This window comes from Callithrix jacchus, chromosome 1, assembly GCF_049354715.1.
Source record: "Callithrix jacchus isolate 240 chromosome 1, calJac240_pri, whole genome shotgun sequence".
Classification (NCBI taxonomy): Eukaryota; Metazoa; Chordata; class Mammalia; order Primates; family Cebidae; genus Callithrix; species Callithrix jacchus.
Genome location: NC_133502.1, coordinates 112,424,177 through 112,452,055, shown reverse-complemented (window position 1 = coordinate 112,452,055; position 27,879 = coordinate 112,424,177). Strand labels below are relative to the sequence as shown.

At 33.1% G+C, this 27,879-nt stretch overlaps 1 protein-coding gene across 2 annotated transcripts in view; it reads left to right on the top strand.

Moving 5' to 3' along the window:
• BRD10 (bromodomain containing 10) overlaps positions 1 to 27,879 on the top strand; it is a 78,358-nt gene that overhangs the window by 30,286 nt on the left and 20,193 nt on the right. Inside the window, exons 3-5 of one of the 2 annotated variants that reach the window (XM_054256017.2) lie at positions 4,304 to 5,721; positions 14,813 to 14,892; positions 23,514 to 23,603. In XM_054256017.2, coding sequence (XP_054111992.1) covers positions 4,304 to 5,721; positions 14,813 to 14,892; positions 23,514 to 23,603 — 1,588 coding nt within the window. The remainder of the gene's footprint in view (positions 1 to 4,303; positions 5,722 to 14,812; positions 14,893 to 23,513; positions 23,604 to 27,879) is intronic. The other variant, XM_054256022.2, reaches the window with a different exon arrangement.

Sequence of the window (27,879 nt, the reverse complement as noted above, 5' to 3'; positions counted from 1 at the left end):
ATGGTAAGCATTCAATAAAAGTTTATTAAAGTATAATAGTAAAGTTAGGATACTTTAAAACTTAATTTTCTTTTGGAAAACTAGTGTTTCTGCCAAATTATGCTTGGCTAAAATAACCTTAGGCACAGCTTCTATTAGTATTTCACAGAGTAACAGGTAAACATGCCACAACCCAGTAAGGAGCAACATCAAAAATGAGAGCTGATCCAGTGGGGGAAAAAAAAACTGGACCGTTTTTCTTGTTTATTCAGTATTGTTTTTGTACCTTCTTCTTAAAAATAGCAAACGTTTTTGCAACTATCCTTAGGCAGTCTTTTGGTATTTCCCCAGCACTGAAGGCTTAATTTTTTAAGCTGATATTTTAGAAATGTGCACTGCTTTATCTTCTTTAGTACTGTGCTTTTGAACAAATTTTTTTCATTAGAATAATTCTGGAAGCTGGCTTTTTATCTGTCCTTTCAGCAAAATGTGATGTGCTTAAGCATTTTTAAGATACTATTTAAAATTTTGTAACTATAAGTGTTTAACCTTTTTAAAAAATGGCTGATTATATATATTAACTCTAGAGATCTTTGGCAGGTTTCCATTCCCTGTTTACCGTACTACTGAGGATCAGGAAAGAGACTCTGTGGTTATATTTCTAAAAGTCTATTCTGTGTTATGCTGGCCTCCACCATCCATGTACTTTCTTTCCTTCCTCATACCTTGTTAGTATTCAGAGTCTGAGGCTAGATTCCATAATCCTCCCCCGAAAGGTACAATGTATGAGAAACAGCAGCAATGTGAGTAGCAGCCTTTGATTAATTTCAGATAGTGCACGCAGATGGCAGCATCACACTTCAACTGTGTCATGGCCCTTACAAGCACCCAAGCTAATGAAATTTGTGTATTATACCATTGCCTAATTTTCTTCTTCTAGGAGCAAGCCAGTTGGTACTAACTTTGGCTTACCAGTTTCAACATGAGATTTGGAGGGTACAAATATCCAAACTATATCAAGGAGTTAGCTGTAAATCTGTCTTTATTGTAATTTCTGTATTTTTCATTTCTAGAAGTTCTTTTTCGTTCTTATTGAAAACTGCTTTGTCATTTTTTATAATCTCTCTTTGCTCATGTTTTCAGTTTCTTTTCACTGAACATTGTATTTCTTGTGTTTTATAATTCGTAAATCTGTTATCTTGGGGTCATATTCTTTCTTTCTATCCCTCCTAATATTTTAATTCCTTTTATGTTTTATCTTTGACTGCGAACTCTGTAGCAATAGGAGTTCCTTAAAGTCTAGATTTAAGGTACATTCCCTCAGAGATTTGATTTTTTGTTGTTGTTCATATACCTGACAGCAATATTGGCATGAAATCACATTAAACTCATTTCTTAGTGTAATGTTTTTGGGCAATAAATCTATATGAGTTCGCTTATAGCTACATGTTCTTAAGATTTTATTTTTTTTTCCACCCACCATTCCCATTGTGAAGATAAAATTTTCTCGTAGTCCACCTGTTGAAAATGGGGGAAGGGACTTTTTTCTAGTATACCCATCTACTGAGTCTGTGTGCTTTTGGAGTCCCAGCTCTGTAGGGAGGAAGCCAAATTCTGCCTGTCCACTACCATGCTCATTCAGTAAAAAGTAAAAGTCCATAAAACTCTAAGCACTTTTTAAAAAAAGTTAAATTTTATTAAGCATATTTAACATTTTTTAGGTATTCAAATGTAAAAAATATGTATGAATTCCAAATCACTAATGACAGTTTCTTTATTAATGTTTTTAAATAAACCAGGACTGATAAATAAGATAACCTGTTGTATTTGTAATAGCAAAGTAGTTATAGTATGACATTTCAACCAAAAATATAAAAGTAGGCTGTTCTATAAAAGAGCAGTTTGTGATATTTTCCAAAGTAGTGTTCTTACTATAATTAGCTGAATAGATTGCAATCTGATTTATAGAAAAATGCCAATGTCAGACATTGATTTGTTCCCTTTTTTTTTTTTGCTGTCATAAATAATACTGCTAAGAACATTCATGTCCAAGTTTTCATGTGGACAAATGTTTTTATTTCTCTTGGGTACATAGCTAGGAATAGAATTGTTGGATCACATGGTAACTCACTCTATGTTTAACCTTCTGAGGTTAAACACACAGTTTTCTAAAGCAATTATACTGTCTACAGTGTATGAGGTTTCTAGTTTCTCCACTTTTTCACCAGTACTTGTTACTATCTGTCTTTTGTATAACAACTATCCAAGTAGATTTGGAATAGTATCTCATTTTGGTTTTGATTTGCATTTCTCTAATTGATAATGAGGTTGAGCATCTTTTCATGTGCTTTCATTGTTCATTTAAAGAAAAATCTATTCAAGTTCAAGTTTCTTTCCCTTTTTTTTTTTTGAAATGGAGGTTTACTCTTGTTGCCCAGGCTGGAGTGCAGTGGTGCAATCTCGGCTCACTATGACCTCCACCTCCCAGGTTCAAGGTTCTGCTGCCTCAGCCTCTCTAGTAGCTGGGATTACAGACATGTGCCACCACATGATTTTTGTATTTTTAGTAGAGACAGGATTTCACCATGTTGGCCAGGCTGGTCTCGAACTCCTGACCTTAGGTGATCCACCCGCCTCAGCCTCCCAAAGTGCTGGGATTACATATGTGAGCTACCACACTCGGCCTGTCCTTTTTTTAATTGGGCTATTTGTCCTTTTATTATTGCATTGTAAGTATCATTATATATTCTATATACAATCTTCTGTTAGGTATATAGTTTACAAAAACATCCTCCCATTCTGTGAGTTGTCTTTACTGTCTTGATGTCTTTTAAAAGGACAAAATTTTCTAGTTTTGATGATACTCAATTTGTCTATTTTTCTCTTGTTACTTATTTTTTGGGGTGTCAGTTCTAAGAAACCATTGCTTAATCTAAGGTCACGAAGACTTATGCCTATCTTTGCATCTAATTTGTTTTTAATTAAGAAGTTTTTGTAGTAGTGCTAATAAAGAAAATCTTAAGGGGGGGAAAAAGCACTCATATTCCCATTAACTTAGGAGTTACTTACTTTTGCAATACTGCCACCTCACATTATTTCATAATGAAAATACATATTTTCATTATGACTGTTAAGTACTGTGTTGTATTCTGACATTTTTTATGTTTATACATGATATTAATTTTGATTTTCAAGGCTACATAATATTTCCAGTTTATTTCCCAATTGTAAAACAATTTTATTGTAGTTATGTTTCTCTTAAATGTCCAGTTAACATTGGTAAGTACATAACTTTTTGCTTCTGTAAAATTATTTTCTTAGTATAACTTTCTGGGAATGGAATTATGGGGTCAAAATATGTAAATACCTTTGCAGCTCTTGTTTGAAGTCATACTGCTTCTAGAAATTATTGTAATCAAATTCTACAGTGCTTTCATTTAGTAAATGAAGTTGGTATATATTATGAGTTGAAGAATTTACTTTATGGATAATGGTGTCAGCAGTCTTCCATCTAATTCAGGGTGAAGTGATATGTGTATTTCTTCATCCGAAAAAAATGAAATGGGACTTTTATGAGGCACTTTGTACTGATACTTAAAACTAGGACAGGCCAGGCATGGTGGTTTATGCCTGTAATCCCGGCACTTTGGGAGGCCGAGGCGGGCGGATCACCTGAGATCAGGAGTTTGAGACCAGCCTGGCCAACATGGTGAAACCCCCATCTCTACTAAAAAGTAGCTGGGTGTGGTGGCAGGTGCCTGTAATCCCAGTTACTTGGGAGGCTGAGGTGGGAGAATTGCTTGAACCCAGGAGGTGGAGGTTGCAGTGAGCAGAGAGCGAGACTCCATCTCAAATAAATAAATAAATAAATAAATCTAGGAGAGTTAGTTGCCTTTTTGACTAAAGATAAATATAACATATAGCTGGGTGCAGTGGCTCACACCTGTAATCCTAGCACTTTGGGAGGCCAAGGCAGGTGGATCATGAGATCAAGAGTTTGAGACCAGCCTGACTAATGTGGTAAAACCCCATCTCTACTAAAAACACAAAACTTAGCGAGGCATGGTGACACGCACCTGAAGTCTGAGCTATCTATTCAGGAGGCTGAGGCAGGAGAGAATCACTTGAATGCAGGAGGCGGAGGTTGTAGTGAGCCTAGGTTGTGCCACTGCACTCTAGCCTTGGCAACAGAGCAAGACTCCATCTCAAAAAAATAAAAATAAAAAAAATAAAAAATAAATATATATATATATAACATATTTAAAATTTATTATATTATTGTACCCTCTAAGTAATAATAGTGTAATTTGTTAAATTTCTTTAGGCTTCGGGAGCAGGAAAGAAAAGAAGCAGAAGAAGCTAGTCAAAAGGAAATAGAAGAATGGGAAAGAAAACTTCTAGCTCAAGCAGCTCCAACTTGTATGGAGACCATGTGGGAAATTCCAGCTATTGGGCATTTCCTTTGTTTAGCCCAACAAATTCTAAATTTGCCAGAAATAGTCTTTTACGAATTGGAACGTTGTCTTTTGATGCCTCAGTGTAATGCTTTTCTTTCTAAAATAATGACTTCTTTATTAAGTCCTCCCCATCGCAGACCTACCTTACATCGAAGACCTACTTTGCCTTACAGGACCTGGGAAGCAGCACTGAGACAGAAAGTACAGCAGTGGTACACTGCTGTAGGGCAGACTGAAAATCCTGATAACTGTGCTGAAAAATTGGGTTTGTGTCCTCAGTTTTTTAAAGTTCTTGGAGAAGTTAATCCATTGGAAGAAAAACCTTTTCACGAATTACCTTTTTACCAAAAAGTATGGCTACTTAAGGGTCTTTGTGACTTTGTGTACGAAACACAAAAAGAAGTTCAAGATGCTGTACTTGGGCAGCCTATCCATGAATGCAGGGAAGTTATTCTTGGTTATGATTATTTGGAGAATGCTTATGTACATTTTCCACAGTTCTGTGGTGCAGATGTACGGATTTATAAACAGAGACCCTTTCAAGCCCCAGAATTTCCAATTCCACCCATTAAAATACAAAGAGTACCTCGGATTAAATTGGAGAAATTGAAGTATGACTATGTTAGTACAAGTAATGGAGAACATAGATGTAGTAGAGAAAGCCTGCCCTCTGCATTCAAGAAAGAGCAGGAGAATAATTTTGATCCAGCTTGTTGCCCTGCTAAAATTATCTTGGATAATCATGACATCTCTGTTGAAATGGAAATAAAATCCAACTATGGAATTGGAATTCACAGGCCTTGTGAAATTAAAAAAACTGATTGTTGTAAAGAAAATTTAGAGAAACCAGGGAGTCCAGGGGAAGTTACTGGCTTTGGAGAGCCTCTCAGTCCAGGTGAAATAAGGTTTGTAGAAAATCAGGACAAATATGGTGAAGCTTCCAGAATAAAGATTGAACCCAGTCCATTAAAAGAAAATACTCTAAAATCTTGCCAAATACATGTAAATGGAAGTCACAGTAATCATCCTGAAATTAACTGCCACAGAGTTGTAAGAGATATTCTATTAGAGCAATCACTACAGAGCCACAAGAAACTCAAACTAACTAAAATGAGGGCAAAAAAGAAGAAAAAGAAGAAAAAGAAATTAAAAGATGTTTTGAATGAAAAGTTACAGAGAAAACCTGAAAGTCTTCATTCTCTTGCATTCAAGTCTTACAAACCTGAGATCCAGAATAAGTTATTGATCATCAAAAAAAAAGCAAAACACAACAAGCACAAATCTGGTAAGCTAATACAAGTGGATGGGAGTTGTAATTCAAATTGTTTTTTCAATTATGCATCATGGATGCTTTGATTGAGAGAGTAAAATGCACATGTGTGCATGCATATATATTTGAGGGTCAAATTTTATTTTATATTCCATGAGTTAAAAGCTCAGAGCAGATGACATTTTATATACTTCCAGCAAAAAAAGTATGATACAATATGTTTGAATTTATTTTTCAGTTGAACATGTTTGGACATTATGCTGTTAGCTTTCTCTGGACCAATTTCTTTCCCATCACTTATGAGAAATTTTTTTTTTCCAGGATAAGGGCAGTATGTGTAGTAGGAGAAGCACTGATTCCAGGAAGTAACATTTCCAGAATTAAAGTTCATAGAAACTAGCTTCTTAAACCAAGGGTAGTCAGATCATCTTCCTGGGTCTGTTTTTTCTTATATCATGTATTTTTCAGAACTTTGTTTTCAGTATGTATTTTCATATCAAGAAAATATGTGGAATATGGGAAAATTACATCAATTAATAAGACATGAAGCATATTTCTGTAAGAGGATTTGTAAATTTGTCTTTCACCAAATTTAAATCCCCTATATATTTGTCACCAGTCTATTTAAACAACAAAAAATGTGATAAAGTCTTCAGTGGTTGATTGCTCTGTTTTTTAATTTCTTAGGTGCTTTTGCGTTTCTTGTTGTCTGTCTTTTAAATCCATTTATGTCTCATTTATCAAGCAGATAAGTGAGATAGAAGCAGATGATGATCAGTTTTAATAACCCCAGTAAGAAGTTGATTGATTTGGCCGAGCACGGTGGCTCACGCCTGTAATCCCAGCACTTTGGGAGGCCGAGGCGGGTGGATCACGAGGTCAAGAGATCGAGACCATCCCGGTCAACTTGGTGAAACCCCGTCTCTACTAAAAATACAAAAAATTAGCTGGGCATGGTGGCGTGTGCCTGGAATTCCAGCTGCTATGGAATTAACACTAAAATATAGAGGTTCATCTTCTTCATTTGTGGATTTCAGTTTTTTCTTTCTTTCCTCAGTAAAAGTAAGATTTGGCAAATATTTGATAATGAGTTGGAAAATGAGGGAATGAATCTTTTATTTAGCTAATATAATTGGTATTATGTTTTAGTTATTTAAGTCATTAAATACAATTGGATGTGTTTTAAAACATGTATATAATGTATTATTGGTAAAGAAAGTAGTATAAAATGTATTACAAAATCCAGGCATAATTTAATGGACTGAAAGTTTCAAAATGGTCCGCATTGATCTAGGTGATGAAAAACCACAATTTTTAAAAGTTACATTTAGAAATAAGCCTTGTAGATTTTAGAAGCAATCCATTTGCTTTTTGTAAATTTAATTTGATGAATGTGGCAAGTTCACTTTGAACTGTTTGTTAGTCTCTAAAATATTAAATAATATTTTAAAATTAGAACTACTTTCCAACTCTAAAGTATGTAGTACATTATTAATATAATTATAACCCACAGCTTTTTATTGTTTATTACACTACTATACATGTGCTCAAAGGCAATAAAGCAGTTTATAAAATAGACACTGCTGTAGCTCTTAAGCAAATTTTACTGGGAGCAGAATAAAAACAGTGCTAGAAATGGATTAAAAGAAATTTATATTGTATGCAACTAAAGTATTGTTAACATTTTTAAAAACCAAAATCTAAGATATTTGGAGATCAGAGGGAAAATTGGAGGGAGTTTCTTGTCCAGTTCTACAAAAATGAATGGAAACACTTGGAAGGCACATCGATACATTTTATTCAGTAAGTATTCTAAGCCTTAGTTGAGGAGAGAAGGCTTATATGCGTGAAATAGAAGAAAAGAATACACTTGTTTGTATTCTTATTTTATTCTCAGAGCAAATCTTAGAAAGTCAGATCTTGAATGACAAAAATGTTAGGATCTGGCAGATTCAGTTTTGTCTGCTTACTTAGTTAATATTGGGTAAATATTGGCCAATTCCCTTTTTTCATCAGTTACTGAATTCCTTATTGATATAACAATGTTACATACAGAGTTACAATAACAACCAAGCATTCATTTTATATAATTTTCAGTCCACTTGTGTATCTGAGGCTTTACCCTATTCTTCATTAGGTGTGATACATCATGACCTTTCATAGTCAGTTTGGGGCATACCTTAATCTAATCTTTACATTCTCAGCGTTTTTTAAAGTGAGCTCCATCTCATAGTTTTGGAAAATACTCCTCTTAAAGATTCATACTGTGCTTTAGTAGAGGTTCACAATTAATTTTGCAAAACTGATAATAGAGATGTTTTGAAATTCAGAAATCTTTGGATTTTAGAAGGGTATTATGGTGTCTATTATTAAGTAACATCTCCAGTAGAGCTTAGGTTAAGTAATATTCCCTGGTGGGAATTACTCCTGTAATCAAACACATAGTTGCTACAGAAAAACGTATAAATTAGACTACATGAAACAAAGACTGTAGAAAACCTTAAGTTGAAGTCAGGTTTTGTTACCATATAAATTAATTTTGAGACTTTTAGTTTTCAAAACCTTTTGAACTTCTAAGTTGTGAGTAAATTATTCTAAGCCTCTGTATTAAAGAGTCTGGAAAGTCTCGAAAAAAAGAAAATGCTTAATTTTGTTTAACCTAGTATTTTTTCAAATTTATTTTAACACAGCTTTTTTTTTCCCCAAGCAATGGTTACCAATAACCTGTGTATTCTGTAGAATACACTTTGGGATAAGCTATGTCATCCATGACTTTGTATGAACCTTCACTTAGGGTAATCTATATTCTACATGTGGTTAATCTAGTCTATTTTATGTTGAGTGATACAGGCTCCAATTTTTGGTGGTATCTCCAAATTTAGTAAGCCACCTTATTGTGTTGGCAGGTGATTTTTAGTAGAAGGCACAAAGAGACAATTTGATTGAAAATGATTTGATAATTTTAGCACAGTAGGAGGCAGTTCTGGTAACATTTAAGCAATTTAATCTGTTTTTCAAAATTGGGGTTTCCTTCCTTCTTTTAAAATTTTGAATTCATTTTTACCCAGGTAGGCCTGTTCCTTACTCTTGGAAACATTATAGAATAAATAGAAGACATTGGAAACAATAATGTCCATTATCTAATGCTTGATCTTATATTTTTATTCAATCATAGAATAAGAAAAATATGACCTGGTGATTAGAAATTTTCCTTGATGACCTGTTTTCAAAATTTAAACATTTCTGAAAACTTTGTTATTTAAGCAAGACAAGCAAGAATAGCTGAGCATAAATTAAAAGTAACTATTTAGGAGTTAAAAAAAAAAAAAAACCAAAGCAAAACAAATTCGATCCTTTGGTTTTCTTTCATTGTTTTTCTTATTATAAAATCAATACATTTTATTTAAAGAATATAGAGAAAAGCAAAAAGAATAGCACTTTCCTTATCACCTAGTAAATGTTTATTCTTTTATCACTTCCTTAAAGAAGCTTCCCATTATCTTTTGACTAGTTAAAAATTTCCCTGTGGTTTGTGCTTATAGCACCAGACACTTCTCCTTCATAATACTTACTATAGTTCCATTTACTTCTAGGTTATTTTGATGCTTCTCTTCTCTATTCTATAACATTCTTAAGGACATAAGGATTATTTCTGGTTTTGCATTTCTGGCACTTAGCAGTTTGGCTGATGCTTTGTGTGGGAATATATTGAATAAGTAAATGAACGCATACATATAATATGGTTCACCTAGATGTAACTAAAACTAACTCCGTAATATGTATCTTTCAACATTTTTTTCAAAGACTATATATTTTTAATAGGATTATGTTATACATACCATTTTAACATCTGCTTTTTCCCTCTGTGTATCAGTATACCATGAACACCTTTGTGCAATAAATAGATCCCTGCAGCATCATTTTAAATGCGTGTAGGGTTCTGTTTTGTGTATTTTGCAGTTAATTTAATCAATCTCCTTATTGGGCATTTTGGTTGTTTTCACTAATATACTGCTATAGATTGTGTAGAGGAAGTCGAGTTGGCTAAAATGAATTAGAAATTCTAAGGATTAGGGGACTTTTTATAAAATCTGAAGAAACACAAAAATGGTTGCAGATGCATTTAACAATTACAAAAAGCTTATGGTGTTTTAAGATACTTTCAACTAGTTTTGTTTGGAAGGTTTTCCCCCCTCAAATAGTCATTTTTTGCCCTCCCTCCTGCCCTCCTTCCTTCCCTCCCTCCTGCCCTCCTTCCCTCCCTCCCTCCCTCCCTCCCTCCCTCCCTCCCTCCCTCCCTCCCTCCCTTCCTTCCTTCCTTCCTTCCTTCCTTCCTTCCTTCCTTCCTTCCTTCCTTCCTTCCTTCCTTCCTTCCTATACAGAGAGATTTATTTACTTGTCCAAGGTCACACAGCTAGTAAGTGGCAGGATTAGGAGAAAGGATCTTGCAGGATAATTAGGGTACCATTAAAGAGCTATGAAAAGAAACTGGCAGAGGTAAGATGAAGGGGTAGAGGTTAACTTTAAGAAGAGAAAATTCTAAATCTAGGTAAGGATTGATTATATGACTTTTCTATCACGTTGATAAAAGAAAATTCCATTTTGAGAGATGTTGCAATAAATAGCAGAATTTGGCAACTGATTCAGTATTCTAAGTTAAAGGGTAAAAAGAAATGGGTGTTCAGGAGTTACTGAATTATGTGATAGGGTTAAAGAATTACCAGTATGATAAGAAATTTGCTCATAGACAAGGAGAGTAAAAGGAAAATCAAGTTAAGGTCACATTGCTTACTTGAGATAGAACACTCCAGAAATCCCAAGAATATAGTTAACTCAAGACATGCACATTTAGTAAATAAGACAAGTTTAGACTCTAGTTTTGTGACTTTACATCCCAGGTACTTTGCAGATTCACTATTTAATAATATAAATGCCTTGGAGTTTTTACTTGTAACAGTGATTAATATCTTAGTATTCATTTATTTATTAAGATTCTTAAGATGAAAGCCCAGAGGAGGAAGTGAATGTGTTGGGATAATTTTAAAACATGGAAAGGCTAAATCTAGGAAAGCATTGAAGTGCCTTTTTTTTTTCTTTCTCTTTTTCTTTTCCCTACCCCTCCCTGAGAGACAGGATCTTGCTATGTTACCCAGACTGGCCTCAAACTCTGGGGCGCAAGCCATCCTCTGACCTCAGCCTCTCAAGTAGCTGGGAGCACAGGAGAGCTGGGATCACAGGCATGTACCACCACACTTGGCTTAACGTGGAAGTTTGAGTATGAGTAGCCCAGTGGTCTGAAGAGTGAAGACAGGAAAACCAGGTGAAGGAGAGGGGTAAAGATGAGGAATAAGAAACTGAGAAAGGGGAACTGAAAGGGGGATGATAATCACCTTCTTGTGTAAAGAAATGTGCCATTTCTTTTATAAAAGGGATATTCCCAGATTCTAGAAAACTAGGGTTTTATGCCTCAGTTACAGTATAAAGTATATCATTTTTTTTTTTTTGAGACAGAGATTCGCTCTTGTTACCCAGGCTGGAGTGCAATGGCGCAATCTCGGCTCACCGCAATCTCCGCCTCCTGGGTTCAGGCAATTCTCCTGCCTCAGCCTCCCAAGTATATCTTTAGTTATAATTTTTCCTCTCAGGTTGGGCATCCTTTTCTTAAGTTCTAAGCATAGTGTTTTAGAAAGTTTCATTAGGGTTTACTTTTGTAACATGAATTACCAAGGTTTATTATATTAATGTTGCCTTATTTTCCAGGTACAGGTTGACACTTTTTATACATGTCTGTTTTAGACTCAAGAGTGGTGTTGAAATTCTGTGTACATTTTAATTTGATTTCTGACTTCAGCATAATTTTAGGTTTGAGAATTTTATTCTATTTTATATGACCAGGTAACTTAGGGCAGTGGGAATAAAAGGTCCAGGATATGATCAAGTTGAGTGATAAGGGAATGGAAGCCCACTGGGGGGCAGTATGTAACTTGCCCTGTATATATTTTCTCCTGAAGCAAAAACAGATTACCAGATAAAGGTGTGGTTTTGTAGTATCTCATGCTCCATTTTTAAAATAATATTTAATTTTTTTAAAGTGCTGACTTTTTACTGAAGAATACAGGAAAATTTATATTCAAATTGTTTTTTGAGGATATATACTGAAGGTATTAAAAAACAGTAAATGTGCAAATCAACCCTAATCAAAAGGAATGCTCTAAATCAAACAGAAGCAGATTACATCCCTTTCAAAAATTTGTAAGAATACAGTATTTTACTGTAAAAAGAGTACAGCTTTGAAGTGAGACAGAACTAATTTCACATATATGCTCCTAGTGCATTTTAGCTACAGCTCCTCCATCAACTTCTTTACCTTTTTATAGCCTGTTTCTTTGCCTGTGAAAAATGAGGTAATACCTACTTGGCTGTATTGTTATAAAGATTAATTAGAATAGCAAATGCATAGTACCTCATATGGAGCCTGGCACATGCTAGAAATCAAGAAATGTATGTTATTTGTGAGGCAGAATTACATAACGGAAGGAGCTTGGACTTTGTAGTTAGAATCCCTGACTGTGGTGCATACTTACTGTGTGACACATAAGTTAATTAATCTTTTTGATCTTCAGTTATTCCATATTACAATAGCGTTATTATCTACCTGAGAGGGTTGTATTGAGAATTAAATAAGATAATTTGTACAGATCACTTTACTAAACATCTGACACATAGTAGGTTCTCAATAAATGTTAATCTTCTTACTACCACTACTAGGTCATGTTGAAACTCTTTGGCAGTTATTTAAATTATTTAAAATCATCATCAATGTTTTCTTCACTATTAAATAGACTTTAGTGGACCCTCAGAATTGTAAACAATTACCTACATTCCTTTTACTACCCCCCATACTAGTGGTGACATTTCTGAAAAAAAGTAGGTGTTTCGGAATCACTTGTTAGGACTTACGTGTGCTAAATTCTGTAAATATAAAGTGAATAATGTGATTTTTGTCACCAGTAATTTACAGCATAGTAAGGAGAACAAACATAAGAACAGGTACTTACAATACTCTAAGTATTACATTCATTGATTTGGGTACAAAGTAGAGTACTAATTTAGAGGACATATGCATACGAAGAACTGAGATGGAGTACATAAAAAGAATTTGAAGAAGGTTAAAAGATTTTCTGTTTAGGGTTTTCTCACCATAACTTAGCTAAAGCAATAGCTAACATTTATTGATCACCTACCATGTGCCTAACAGTAGTATAAGCGTTGGGCATGTTGTAACCCATTTAATTCTCACAAAGTAGGTAATATTATTATCCCTGTTTTACAGATGAAGAAACTGCACAAAGTAATGAAGCGGTTTGTTCAAGGTCATGGATGTAGCTATTATACATGACCGATAATAGTAGGTGATTGTAGCAGGTATTCAAACCCCGGTATTTTAGTTCTAAAACTCAAGCTTATGACCAATGTATAACATCACCTCCAATTTCTTAATAACATTTAAGCATCCTAATGACATGGTGAACTGAAATACCAAGAAATCATCTCAGCTTTTCAGTCCATTCAAATAGAGTAGCTGCTAGAGTTAACTGAGAGTTTAGTACCTCCATGTAGTGCCTGTGTAACAATAAGATGAAATTCATGGGACTATCAAGGGTGACCTCTGCTGTGCTTATAAATGAATACAAAATCAAATGGATTTAAAAAAAAATTTTTTAAAGCTAATCAGAGCAGGCCTGGTAGGGAGAGGTTGAGGAATAATTTTATTTCCTTCAAATTACTGTTTTTAAAAAACTTTCCCATATGGTAGGTCAGCAAGATCATTCAGTTTTTTCTTGTGAACTTTAAACAATGGTAAAGGTAGTGTATAGAGGAAAGACATCTTGGCATTCAAATTCATGAGTCTCCTTGAGCAATACTTACGGTACTCAGTTTAGAAATCAATTACTAGCTGTATTATAGCGATACCAAGAATTTAATCACTTCTCCCTCAGTATTGCTTATTTAAGCAGCCCACCCACTTATCTATCTTTGTAGGAGTTTACTTCCGTTATAAGGTACTGTGTAAGCACAGAAGTAAGTATCAATGGTAAATAAAGAAATATATGTTGGGTTATTTTAATTAATTTTAATTAAAAGCAAATGACAAATGGCATCAGATCAATACTTATTAAAATAAGACAGTTAAACCCCCCTGAACGTCAGCAACTCAAAAGTTGCAGTTCAGTCATACTATACATGGATTTTATTGAGCCAAAAGTTAAAACTTTTATAAATTACAGTTCTGTGATATGATTAAAAAGGAATACAAAAAACACAATTATAAACTGAAATGGTATCAATTTAGTTGAGTTGATATCTTTCTTACAAGATGATCATATCTATATAGGAAAATGTTTGGAAATGCATGTATGTATTTTTTTTGGTCAAGTTAAATACAAAAAGTAGATAAATTTCAGTATATACTATGAACGGACTTTCTTTAAGTATAAGAAGTTTATTTTTCCCAGTGGTTTCTGATTCCACAAACAACTAGGTACACTTTGAAGGGAGATGTTTATCTTCTTTTAAAACTTTGGATATTGATACCACCAAAGGCAGTCCATTAGGTGAGTGCAGAGCTAAAGGAATAGAAAAAACTTATTACCTAAGCTACTAAGGGAATAGTCACATTAGGTTGGCTAGAGACCATAATCTTCAGCTGTAGTTCTTATGCAAGTTCCTGATTGCAGAAGTCATTGTTAAAGGTAAGGTTTTATCCCTTTGTAGTCTCATTTTAAGTGGCAAATGTAGATTTTAATTAAGCAGTAGTAATATTACTTTTTTGCCTGATCTTGCAATAAATTCTGATACTGTATAACACATTGGAGATGGTAATAGTTTGGTTCATATTTTTAAAAAACCAGCATTTGTTAATATGCTGTTACAGGTAGTTAATGTTTGCTTTTACTGTGGCTTGTTTTGATTCATCATTTTTATTTGACTCACTGGCAGTCATCTGTTAGTTACAATTTAACTTTCAAGGCTCTGTGTAATTTGTTTTTTGTTAATGAAGTGCTATAAACAGCATTATGAAGGTTTTCTCTTTTAATCTTGAAAGGAAAAAAATCCATCTCTAAAAAAGCAATCACAAAGAAGAGGAAAACTGTCACAAAGTCACCTACTGTACCAGAATTTCAGGTAAATGTTTCAACTTTGTCTCAATTTTTAAATTTTTTGTTTCAGTGTTCATATTATTCCTCGAGAGTTTGGCTGAATTCCAAGAAACTAGCACACATACTTGTAATGAAATATTTCTGACAATGACTTTTCTCCCTACAAGTGCAGATGTAGCCAAGATTTAATCTACTAGTATTTCACAATATTTTACCTCTATTTTTATCTTTTAATAGTGTAAACCCTCTTTTATATCTTAATCTCTACTGTTTCCTAGAAGCAGTTTAATAAAAATAATATATATATACTGTATAGTATGTATGTGTGTGTGTGTGTGTGTGTATATATATATATATATATAAAATATTATATACATAAAAGCAAATGTGTGAATGAAACTCTTCCAAGAACAAATCCTAATTTGAAGATGGTAATATTGCCTAGGTAATTCGTTTTCATTTATTTGGGCACTGTAGAAATAAATAGTAACTTGGAAAACAAATCTTTCAACTCTTAGTTATATATGATCTTCAGAGAGAATATTAAGTAAAGGTTAATTGAAATGGTCTTTAAACATTTCTGCAAAAGGAAAAGTAATTATATGTACTGCCGTCTGATTAAGAATTTTTTATTTGTAGCTAATACGAAGCATAGAATCTCACCCTAATTAATGCTTTTATTTTCTAATTTATAAAAGATGTATTTTTTTCAGTAAATGACACTTTCTTTAAAACATATTTGAATTCATGTGTCCAGTCGATTTTAAAAGTTTTATAAACTCATACCTAATGGCCAAAAGATAAAAGTGATGTTAAAATTAATTTGTGAGTCTCAAGTAGAGATGAAAATAAAACGACAATAACTGTGAAAATATTGATAATATATAATGTGAGTTTAATAGTTAGATATATCCAAAAATCTGGAGACACTTTTCAGTAAAAATTCTGTTTTGGAGAGTGTTCTTATGGAAGTTACTAACTGGTAAATATTTCACATTTTAAAATCAACAGTTAAAGAAAATAGACATGTTTTTCTTTTAGTACTTTAGAATAGAATTTTTTTTTTTTTTTTTTTTTTTTTTTAAGACAAAGTTTCGCTCTTGTTACCCAGGCTGGAGTGCAATGGCGCGATCTCGGCTCACCGCAACCTCCGCCTCCCGGGTTCAGGCAATTCTCCTGCCTCAGCCTCCTGAGTAGCTGGGATTACAGGCACGCGCCACCATGCCCAGCTAATTTTTTGTATTTTTAGTAGAGACGGTGTTTCACCATGTTCACCAGGACGGTCTTGATCTCTTGACCTCGTGATCCACCCACCTCGGCCTCCCAAAGTGCTGGGATTACAGGCGTGAGCCACCGCCCCCGGCCTAGAATAGAATATTTTTAATGATATTCTTAGGATGAATTGCAAACATTTCTACAAAATCCTTTTACATATTTTATAACCTTGATTCCAAAGTAGTCAATTAAAAAAATGCAATTTTACTGTTTACTTAGAGGCCTTTCTACCATTTCTTGTAACATTTTTTAATGCTTTAGTATTATATTATTATGTTTCCACCAATGTCACACTGTGTTTACTATTTCTGCTACTTATTTTTTTCTCAGTCCTCAAAGCATCGGCCCAGGGAATATAGATGTTACATCAAATCTGGCCCATTGTTGATGTTTCCTCTACACCCATCTTAGTGAATAGACTTTTCCATGTATTAAGTAGCATAGGCTGCATAGACAGTGTTTATTAAAATTGCAATGATATTCATTAGTGAGGTATGAAATCATTTTACTGGATTATATGACCAGTGTTTCTTTTTTAAGCTAACAAAATTAGAAAATAAATTATCAGCACAATTACATATAGTAAGTGTGCTACATATAGCAATGTGAATATGTACACTCACATATATTGTTTCATGAAACTTTGGTTTCAGGTGTGTGTGTATATACAAGGACATGCATTGTATAATGTATGTTTGACTATGGGTCATGGTCAAAATATTTTGCTAGATTGAGCTGTTTCAAATAGTCTTTTTCCTGGTTCTCAAGGTAACCTAGAGGAAGGGAAAAAGAGAGAGAGAGAAGATAGAGAGGAGTAATCGTCTTATGAAAATAGTGGTTCTTATGCCTAGTTTACAATATGAATACCACAGCATTACTCATAGAAAAAATTGGCAACTATCTCACAGGGAAATAGATCATTTGCTTCAAATACTCACATTAATAAAATAGGAGATAGTATTAGTAGTCACTAGTAAACTTTCTTATTAAATGCAACACGTAGTTTTGCCTCTCAAAATAATATGTAGTGTGTTACTTTATTTGAAAGTCTTCCACATGTAAGAAGAGCATTACGTAATAAAGTGAATTTATTCCTGTCTTGAAAGTTCTAGTGATATGATATTTAGCACCTCAGATTTTGCATATTTTTTGTTTTGTCCAAGGTGTTTTAAGTATCACATTTCTAGTATTAAGCATAAAAATATAGAAATGTTTAGCCAGAAGATCTTTATATTATTCATTCTAAAATCTCTTACTGCTGAATAATAAACCTGTTTTTGGATAGATAATAGATCCCTTTTATAAAACCTGACCAATTTGCCAAAGAACCGGTCTTCTTTAAATTGACAGAAAGCATGCTTAGACAGAGGTAAATGAAAGTGTTAAATTGTGAAGTTTTTTTTTTTTTAAATCCTAATGAATTTTTAAAAATCTTTTAACCTCAGCTACTTTTTAGTTTGACAGGGTTTTCATTGACTTTATTAAAACTAGAAGTTGAACTCGCCTCCCTATTTGCTTCAGGAAGAGTCCATGTTTATATATACTTCTAATATCTGTACCCCACTTGTAGAAAGTAATCATCCCAGTCCTATTTAAAGTATATACACTGTGACCATTCTAATGCTGGATTGGATTTGTGGGGTGGGGGTGTGTACAGTCGGCCCTCTGTATCTATGGATTCAGCATCTGAATTCAGCCAACCTTGGATTGAAAATATTTTTTAAATGTGTCTGTACTGAACATGTACTGTTTTTTTTTCTTGTCATTATTCCCTAAACAATATGGTATGCCAACTATTTATATCACATCTACATTGTATTAGATATTATAAGTAATGGAGAGATGGCCTAAAGTATATGGGAGGATGTGTTATATGCAGATACTATACCACTTTATATCAGGGTCTTAAGCATCCTTGGATTTTGGTATCCACAGGGTTCAGAGATGAGTCTTGGAACTGGTCCCCCCCAGATACTGAGGGACGACTGTATATTGTAAAGGGGCTAACCAAATGTGTGCCACTTTTTCCTAAGAGTTATGTCAATGGTTCTCAAACTTTAGGTAGTGTAAAAATAATGTAATACCTTTATTTAAAATGAAGATTGCTGGTTTCATCCTCCAAAGACCTTGATTCAGTGGGTGTAGGTGGGTACCAGTAATCTGCATAGTGGTTAAACACAAGGTTTCTACAACCAGGCTACCTACTGGGGTTTGAATGGCAGCTCTACCACTGATTAACTCTGTAACTACAGGGTAAGTTATTTAACCTCTCTGTGATTCCCATTTCTCATTTGTACAGTGGGGTAATAATGGTACCTAGTAGAATTGTTGTGAGGATTGAATAATATAGCTTACTGTTTTATCCATTTTTACTATGTCTTTAGTTAAGCAGGTCAGTTGCTTTTGATGAAAACAATTATGAATAGGAAAATCAATTTAAAAGGCATAAAACATCTTATTGACCCTTAGCACTTTTTCTATTTGCTTAAAACTTTGAAATAAATCTTGGATTTGGTCTTAATGAAAGTGGCACATGATTAAGCCTACAAGAATTTGAAAAGTGGAAAACCAAGTAATAGTATTTGCATCATTATGTTTGACCAGAATGAAAACATATGCTTATCCCTTCTTCATTGTTATGATGCATTATACATTTAGCATGTAGGGGAAATTGTTGGATTTTTTTTTTTAGTGGTAATTGTAGAATATTGGTGATTTAAGCTTTTATATCAACTTTAACATTTACTTAAGACTTTGTTAAATTGGTAAAATTCTTTTTTCCTTATCTGTTTTATAATAAAAGAAAGACTGTTAGACTGAAAAGCGAGTATCTGTTTTTCTAATAGTTAATTTTTTCTAGAAAGGCTTTTCATTTATCATTTAAGAGAGAAATCTAATATGACTTCTCTTTTATACATAATTATGACAAAGTTACAGCAAGTATTTTTAAAACTTAATGTGTCAAGTCTCAATAACATAAGTTTTAAAAATGATTTAACAGCCTTAGTTACCATAAGTCTGCTTTTCGTTGATAATGAAAAAAATCTTTCCTACAGTATGTACTTGCTCCTGTTTCATATGCATGATTGATTTTAAAGGCTCCTTTGCAGAAGAACTTCAGAATCCAGCTGCTAAGACTTATATTACATTGTTTTCAAACATAAACAAAACCTCACTGAAAAAAAAAATCTATATTTCTCCATCTAATCAATGGAGAAAGGGATAAGAACTAAAGTACTTCAACATAGCAAATTGAGACCAAAACTAAAATTAGTTTTTTTAATGGCTTTACTGTTAAGACCTTTTGATTATATCGTTTTGAATTGCTACCTCTTAAAATTAGTGTTTTTAATCTTGGCTTCCTGTTTCACTTTTAACAGCAGGAATTTTTACTTCTCCCTTAAAATTAATATAGTTCTCCCTTAAACAAATATAGTTTATTGAGGGAAAAACATCTGTGTTTAATCACATGGTTGTTTGTCAGACTTATTTGCCTTTCACATAACAAGTGATATCCTTATTTGCAGGTTTTTAAATAGTCCTTATTGCTAGTATGGTAATGATAAGAAATGAGGAATTTTCTCATCTGCATAGTTTTAGCAGATGCTATTATAATTTTAGTTTAAATACAGTATAAATTTTGAATTTATACCATGCATTTAGTATTTCATTGATAATTGTTATAATACATTACAGGATCTTTTTAGTAGAATGGGAGTAAATGTGATCCCTTTTGTCTGGACCTATTCATTTTTACTTTTCTATATTGTTTACCCTTTGCTTTACTTTTTAATATAATCTACCATGTTATTTGTATTTCTTAATGTTACCTTCTGTCCTTTTTTGGAGCAAGTAAATATCTTTCAAACCTATTGAGGTTTCTATCCAAAGGACATAATTTCTAGTTTGATGTATCAATAAAGTAAGGAATGATATATTATCTAGTTGTTCTGAGATGTGGTCATGGAGTTCTTTTGATCTCTACAGGGCCTCCCCACTTTCACCACATACATACATTGCTGCTGCTTGAGTTGAGGAGAGGACCTTTTAGTATTACCATTTAATAAAAGTGAAAGCTTAGATATAAACTAAATCCTAAAACTGTAATACAGGTTCAGTTGTTAGATTTGTTTATTTTAGGAGAAGCCCTGGATTCTGTGATTTCCTCTATCAGTGTGTCATCTTAGGTCACTTTACCTCTGTTCGTTTAATTAGCTTTTATGTGAATTGGAGATAGGCCTCTTTAGCCTATGCTAAGGCTTGGACAAAATACATGTTTTTAGTCCCTTTCACTTCTGAGATCTGTGATTTTGTAGCTCTGCCCTGGGTTGTATCAAATGAAAGGTTTACTTGAGGGAGTGTGACAGCCTTGGAGAGGTTCTTCCTGGGAGATGAAACTCTTCTTGTAACCTCTGCGGCAACACTGAAAACCTCCTCTCGTGAGTGTTAGTGATGTGACTTGACTGTAGTCTGAGGTGCTATGGAGCTTTGTGTTCACCACTGCAGGCCCTGTGCCTCAAATGTTTGTCAAATGCAAGATAATGAGAAGGAGGCTTTAATAAGGTGTTTTGCTTTGTTCAAAAGATATCTGTGTTCTCCTTATTAAGGCGAACTTTATTTATGGGATTGATTTTGTTTTTAAAAGCATCATATGAAGTTGAGTTGAGCCATTACATATATAATGGCTACATATATGCCTTACTTCAGGGGCAGAAGAGAGGCAATAGAGTTGTATATGACATTGAGTTGGCATAAATCAAATTAATTGTTTCTATTCAATAATTTTATAAAAGGTTAATTTGACTGTATATTAGGTATATATAAGGGATACATTAAATATATATATAGAGAGAGAACATATTAGTATTCATATATAAAGAGTATAAATTGTTATATAGCTATTAAGGCCATTTTAATATAATCTTAGAATAAATATAGCTAAAAATATTTTAAGAAGCAATTATCTTATTGTACCTTTAATTCAATATGCCATTCCCTATTTGGAAATTAATCTTTTTGTATTTTTATACTCATTAGCTCCATAGCGCCAGAATGTTCCAGTAGACATGTTGACTTGTAATTTCATAGTCACAGTACCTTACTACTCAAAAATGTTATCTGCAGACTATACCTGGATATATATATACTTGTTAGAAATGCAGAATCTAGGGTCTCACCTCAGACCTACTAAACAAAAAACTGTATTTTATTAAGATCCCCTTACAATTCTTACGCACATTAAAGTTTGAGAAGTACTTATTTAGTGCAGTTTACTAACTGGAAAAGCCACTTGAAAGTGTTGTTTTATGTAGTTCTTAGGCTGTATGATTTCATTCATGGTTTGGCTTCAGAACTGTGTTATCTATTCCTTTAAATGGAGCATAAATATCTGTTTACTTCCTAACTGATAATTAAAAGATCTCAAAATGTTTTAGGGCATGTTTGTTGGGGTATATGTTTTCATTGTACCTGTGAGTTTCTACAAACTGCATGCAAAATGTACTGATACTCCTTGTGTAGTGAGACAGCTGAGTTGCAAGTAAAAATTCCTCTGAGGTTTGCCATATGTACAAATAAGAAATCTATGATTTGATTTTGACAAGTACACCAAGTTCAGTGAAAAGGGGTATAGCCATCCATCTGCAGGCTCTGGGGCGAATTCGACATAGTCATCAGAATAGCAGATCGAACTGTGAAAAGTTTAGTTCTCACTGAATGCTTAATAAAAATCCACTGTAGGGACAACATTATTCCAAGTCTTCATAGTTACGATAGAAGTTGAAAACATTGTCTGGTTCTAGACTCACTTGCCTGGTTGGCCAGTCCATTGCTTGGTCATCAGCATCTCTTTCATAAGTAGATTTGGCAAATTGCAATGTGTAGTTTCTAATAAATATCAGCTACACTGTCCTACTACATCACTGTATTGTTTCTACTCTCAAATTGTTTAATTTGGATTACTTAAGTACATATTTTTTCTACTTGATCAATTCATGAGTTTGAAATTATATAGATATTCTTCATTGTTAATACAAATTACAATTATCTATGATCATTTTTTCTTAGTCTGTTAGGTTGAACTGTCTTGCCATTTTTGTAAATAAAAAGCATATCAGCAATTTCATATGGTTTAACCTAATAAAATAAATGTGAGGGGCTCGGTCTTTTTTGTCACTCAACAGTCACTAGGAATTACCTTGTTCAGCAATTTCATGTGGTTTAACCTAATAAAAGAAATTCAAGGGTCTCTTATTTTTGTCACTCAATAGCCACTAGGAATTACCTTGTAACCCACTTTTGCTTTTGTTTTATTTGTTTGCTCTTCTAACAAAAGAAAGGGCCTTTTAGGAAAAACAATCCCCTTACATGGAAATTAATGAATGTAACAAACATGGGGCTGATAAAAGCTATGATGAATTAGTAATTTATAAGTACAGTATGTTTTTAAAATTATATGGCATAAACATTACAAAAACACTTCATGAATCCGAGATTTTTCTCCATTTGGTTGCAGTTTTGTTTCAGAAATGTAGTTCTTTTCACAATAAATTTTAAAATATAGCTTAAATTATTTTAGGAAAAAAGTATATTGAATGAATTGGATAAATTCAATATAATTTCATAAAAATTAACTGTAGTTACTAATATTTTTGTTAATGTTGCTGACAGTTCACTAAAACTTCAGTAATTAAACCAAGCTAGTTTAGTTGTTAATAACTAAGAATTATTTTGACCATTTTCCAGTGTTACCAGGTGAAATAAAATGAGCCACATAATTATGAAAGGAAATAGATGCTATCTGTGGAGATGGTTTTATTAAATATTACTTAACTGATATTAAGAATGTGTATTTCATTTTGTTTAGGTCTTTGAATTGCAGTCCTTTTAGCAATCCCAACAGCAATAACTAAGGTTTGTTAAATTGTATAGCTAGCAAACCAAAGCAAAGGTGTTAACAACAGTTCTCCAGGAGTGTGTTTATTCACCTACTGGGAGACTGCCTAATGAAGTATATCTTAAAGGTGATTTGACAACCTGTGAAATCTAGGGTGAGTTTCCAGATCTTTGTCATTCTGGGCTGAAAGTTAATAATGTTAAGAAAGTACCCGAATTATAAAGCAAACAGAAAGGTGGGGATGTGGGATTAAACCACCAGTGTTGATATTTCAGCTTCTTTTTACTAAGCCTGAAGTTCATACATCATAGCAAGTAAATATATTTTAAAATATAAACTGCAGAGCTTTCCTTGCTTTTTACTATTACAGAGAAAAATAATTGTGCATTCAGTGTGTGTTAAAACAACTTCTGTTACCACATTTTGGGTGTTTTATATTATGTGTTATCAAGCTGTGTTTTTGTGTTTTATTTTAGCTTATTTGCACTAATCTTGATGAACTCAGGGAATTAATCACAAAAATCGAGAATGAACTCAAAGATCTGGAAAACAGTAGAAAAAAATCGGTAGGTGTTGATCCAAAAGTTCTATCTATTATTGTCAGCATTAAAATTTATTCCTGCTTTTTTCTAAAGCCTTTTTGAAACCTTGTTTTCCTGGATTACATTAAGATTAACAATGAAAGATAGAAACATTGTTTCTTTTATTTCTCCTGTGTGGTCTAGTTTTTATTTTTAATAGATAGAAATCGTGCCAGGAGCAGTTAATTTTGTTTGCCTGGTTTGTATCAGGTAGTTTTAGATATTTCCCAATATTCTGACTGGTAGTTTTTTGGGTGTTTGCCTTGCAAATATTCTTAATAATTATATGTTTTTAATGGAAGTTTGTTGCTTAGTAACAACATTTTAATTAAGTGTAACATAAAAACAGATGTAAATTGTTTAATACTGCCCCAGATAATTTTGATACATACTTAAACAGTATGACTTTTTAAAGAACCTTTATCTACTGAAAGTTTTTTAACTTTCACTGTATCCTCTAAATTATAATTAATCTTTGCTTTCATTTTCTAATATTTTAATTGTTGCGAGACTAGAGTTTAAAGGCATTATATTTATTCACCCAATACTTGGTAAAACAATTGTGCTGTTTATTAAATCAATAACACCTATTTAGCTAGCATTTATAGTTGGGCTATGCACAGATTTTTAAATACAGTTACATACCAATAAATAAATAGGAAAGGCTTTAAACACTGAAGAAAATTGATCATTTTTTTAAACCCTTTGTTTTGTGCCTTAGGAATATCATGAAGCCACTTTTAGATCTTTGCTCAGAACCTGTTAAGATATATAAAATATGGTTAGTGATTCAGCAAGTTTGATATCAGCAGATTTGTGTTAATCATTTTATATGTTGTTAGGAAAGACTTATTGCTAGCACTCTGAAAGGAAGAGATTGCAGTACCATAAAAGTACAACCTTCTGAAGTTACTTAATACTAGGGTGAAACAGCCTTAAGCATTTCAGAAGTCTCATGTGTGATAGATAACCCTGAGAGTATCATGGTAATTTAAGAGAGAGAATAAATGTTCATAATGATAAGTCATCAATTAGCAAGAAAACATGATGTTCAATATATAACCTGAGAATGTGGAAAACTGCGTATTTTAGAAATATTTCCATTAAAAATGGTTTCGACTCTTACATTTTTATACATTTACACTTTAGGTATATGGGCAGTCTCTTGATGTGGAAGACCAGGTGTTTCATTAAAATTTACTGCTGTGATATATTCCTCAAGCATTTATGCTATATAAGTGTTTTTTTGTTAAAAAAAAAAAAGCCAGAGGTTTATTATTATTATTTTTTTGATGTTTTATGCTCAGGAAAGACTAATTCTGTTCTTTAATAGGAAGGAATAGTTTTTTTTAAATATCAGAGTGTTACTGTTTTTTGCAGAAGTTGCTTGTTTTTAGGGAGGTGTCCATATTTCATTCTAAACAGAATTCTGTTAAATAAATTTGCCAGTTTTTTATGCTACAGTTAAACATAACTTACTTTTATTTATTCCCATATGGTAAATTAGAAGTTTTTTTAATGCATAGTTTTAAGCATAGTTGATTTATGTATTTATGGCATATATTATAGGAGAAAAAGACTTTTGCAAGCATTCTAGAGGTTTCTGTAAAGCCATTTACCTCATTTCCATTGGTCCTGTGTAGAAGAAAAGTAAAAGAAAATAAAAACCACAGCCAGGCATGGTGGCTCAGGCCTGTAATCTAAACACTTTGGGAGGCTGAGATGGGAGGATTTCTTGAGCCCAGGAGTTTGAAACCAACATGGACAACATAGCCAGACCCCATCTCTACAAAAAATAAATGAGCCTTGTGTGGTGGTACATGCCTATACTCCCAGCTACTCAGGAGGCTGAGGTGGGAGGATCACTTGTTCCCAGGAGGTCAAGGCTGCAGTGAGCTGTGTTCATGCCACTACACTCCATCCTGGGCAACAGAGCCAGAGCCTGATTCAAAAAAAAGAAGTTAACATAAACTACCAATATTTGACATTGTATTCCTTGAGGGCATGTTTATCAGAAAATTCTAGATTACCCTAGGATTTAGTTGATTCAGTTTGTATCTCTAAACTTTTAACTTGTTCATGCCCCCTGATGTGTGCATATTAGTTTTAAAATATGTTTTCCACTCTTTAAAATGTAAAAATTTTTGGAACTGTACTTAGCAGGGATAATCTTATTGAGATTACCAACATAAGAGCTCTTTCTCCTTAATTTAAACTGTTTAAAAGATTGTTTAGGCTGGGTGCAGTGGCTCATGCCTGTAATCCCAGCAGTTTGGGAGGCCAAGGCTGGCAAATCATGAGGTCAAGAGATTGAGACTATCCTGACAAATACAGTGAAACCCCTTCTCTACTAAAAATACAAAAAGTAAGCTGGATGTGGTGGTATTCACCTCTAATCCCAGCTACTTGGGAGGCTGAAGCAGGGGAGAATCGCTTAAGCCCTGGAGGTGGAGGTTGCGGTGAGCTGAGATCATACCACAGCACTCCAGCCTGGGTGATAGAGTGAGACTCTATCTAAAAAAAAAAGATCCTTTAGATCAGTGGGTTATTTTAACCAATGAAATGACCACACAGCATAAAGCAAATAGACAATAAAAGTTTGCTTCTATTATTTCTTATTTTTTACAGAAGCTAATATTGAGTGTGATAGATTGTGCTAGGAATTAACTTTACTGAATGTTTATGTTAATATTTACTACCAGTTCTACTGGAATCATTTGAGAATAAGGTATTACACTTAACTGAAATTCTAGATAACTGAAACTTAAACCTTTGATACTAAAACTTATTTTAATTGACAAAGTTCCCTGACTCCTTGTACTATACTGAACACAATTTAACTTTTTTTTGATGACTTGAGGGTCATCATTATGAATACCAATATTGTACTCTGAAAATCTGTTGGTATTAGTAGCTCTGATTAAACATTTCCCTAAAGGCTTTTATGTTAATATATTTTGAAGGATTTTGTTTGTTTCTATTTTTGCTTCTGTTCTGTCTTTTCTTCATTGCCAAGCTGTCTGTCACCTGTTATTTATTGTGTATGTCCATATACTTGCTCTAGCTGATACATTGTGGATTAAGAAAGCAGGTAACCATACTTACTAGAATTGGGTTCATGGTGAAGACCTGGAGGATTTTCTTAATGATGAGGTTTATAAACTTGGTAATAGTGACAACTATTTTGACTGATTGTCTTGTGGCCTTCTTTTACTATTGTCAGATAAGTGAAATATTAATACTGATCTTCATAAGAGTGTATCACTGTTAAAACTAAGTATTTGGAGTCAAAACAATTCTTTTATTAGCAACATTCATATCCATAAAAAGGCTCCAGTAACAAAAAAGACATTCCATTATAAATATTTCTTTGTCATAAATGTCATCACTTAAGATATAAATTACACATGTGATAGAGGATTATCATGGATTCATGAAATATAAACACCTAGGTGCTTCAGGAGGCTTCTCTGCCAGACCTTTTCAGGTAGTTTTTCCTACCAAAGTACAAAAGCCACGAGGAAGAATGATCCCATTTATTCACTCAGGTGAATATTCCATTTTAAAAGTTTTTGGTTTGTTTTTTAATTAATAAACTTCATTTTTTAGAGCAGCCTTATGTTTACATAACAAATCTTTTTTAAACTTTCAGAGGGTTTGTCATTGAATTACTCATTGTACTGGAAGACCTAGTGTTTTAAAATTTAAATTGTTTACTCATTCTTGCAGAACAACTAATTTTGTGTATGGTTAATTATGTGAAAAGAAATTTTCTGAAATTTATGCTCAGTTCACTTGATCCTATCACTTTATTTAGGGGTTTAGTCCAGAAAGTCCTGATCATCCTTTAGATCCTGTGGTACTGAACTTAATTATCTACCTGAGATTTGTTAGAAGTGAGGTCTCTGGTTGAGATAAATATGTAGTTTGACAGAGTTCTTTAATTTTGTCTTTCTCATCGTTATTCAGATCATAGCATTATTTCATGATCTAAAGAAGAAATCGCAAAACTTTGTTTTTATTTTTGTGTTTTTAAGAGATAAATTTTGCATTTTGCTTAATTATTTGAAAAATATATATTTTTTAGTCTAGGAAATCTATTCATTTTTCTGAAAGATAGAGCTAAGATATTGATAAATTTACCTGCTCTTATTGTACTTGCAATTTGTTAGACAATATTGCTTTCTAAATAATAAAAATTGGAATATTTTGCCAAGCTTATATTTCTGAGTATTTCATATAATCCCCTTTTCCCTCATGT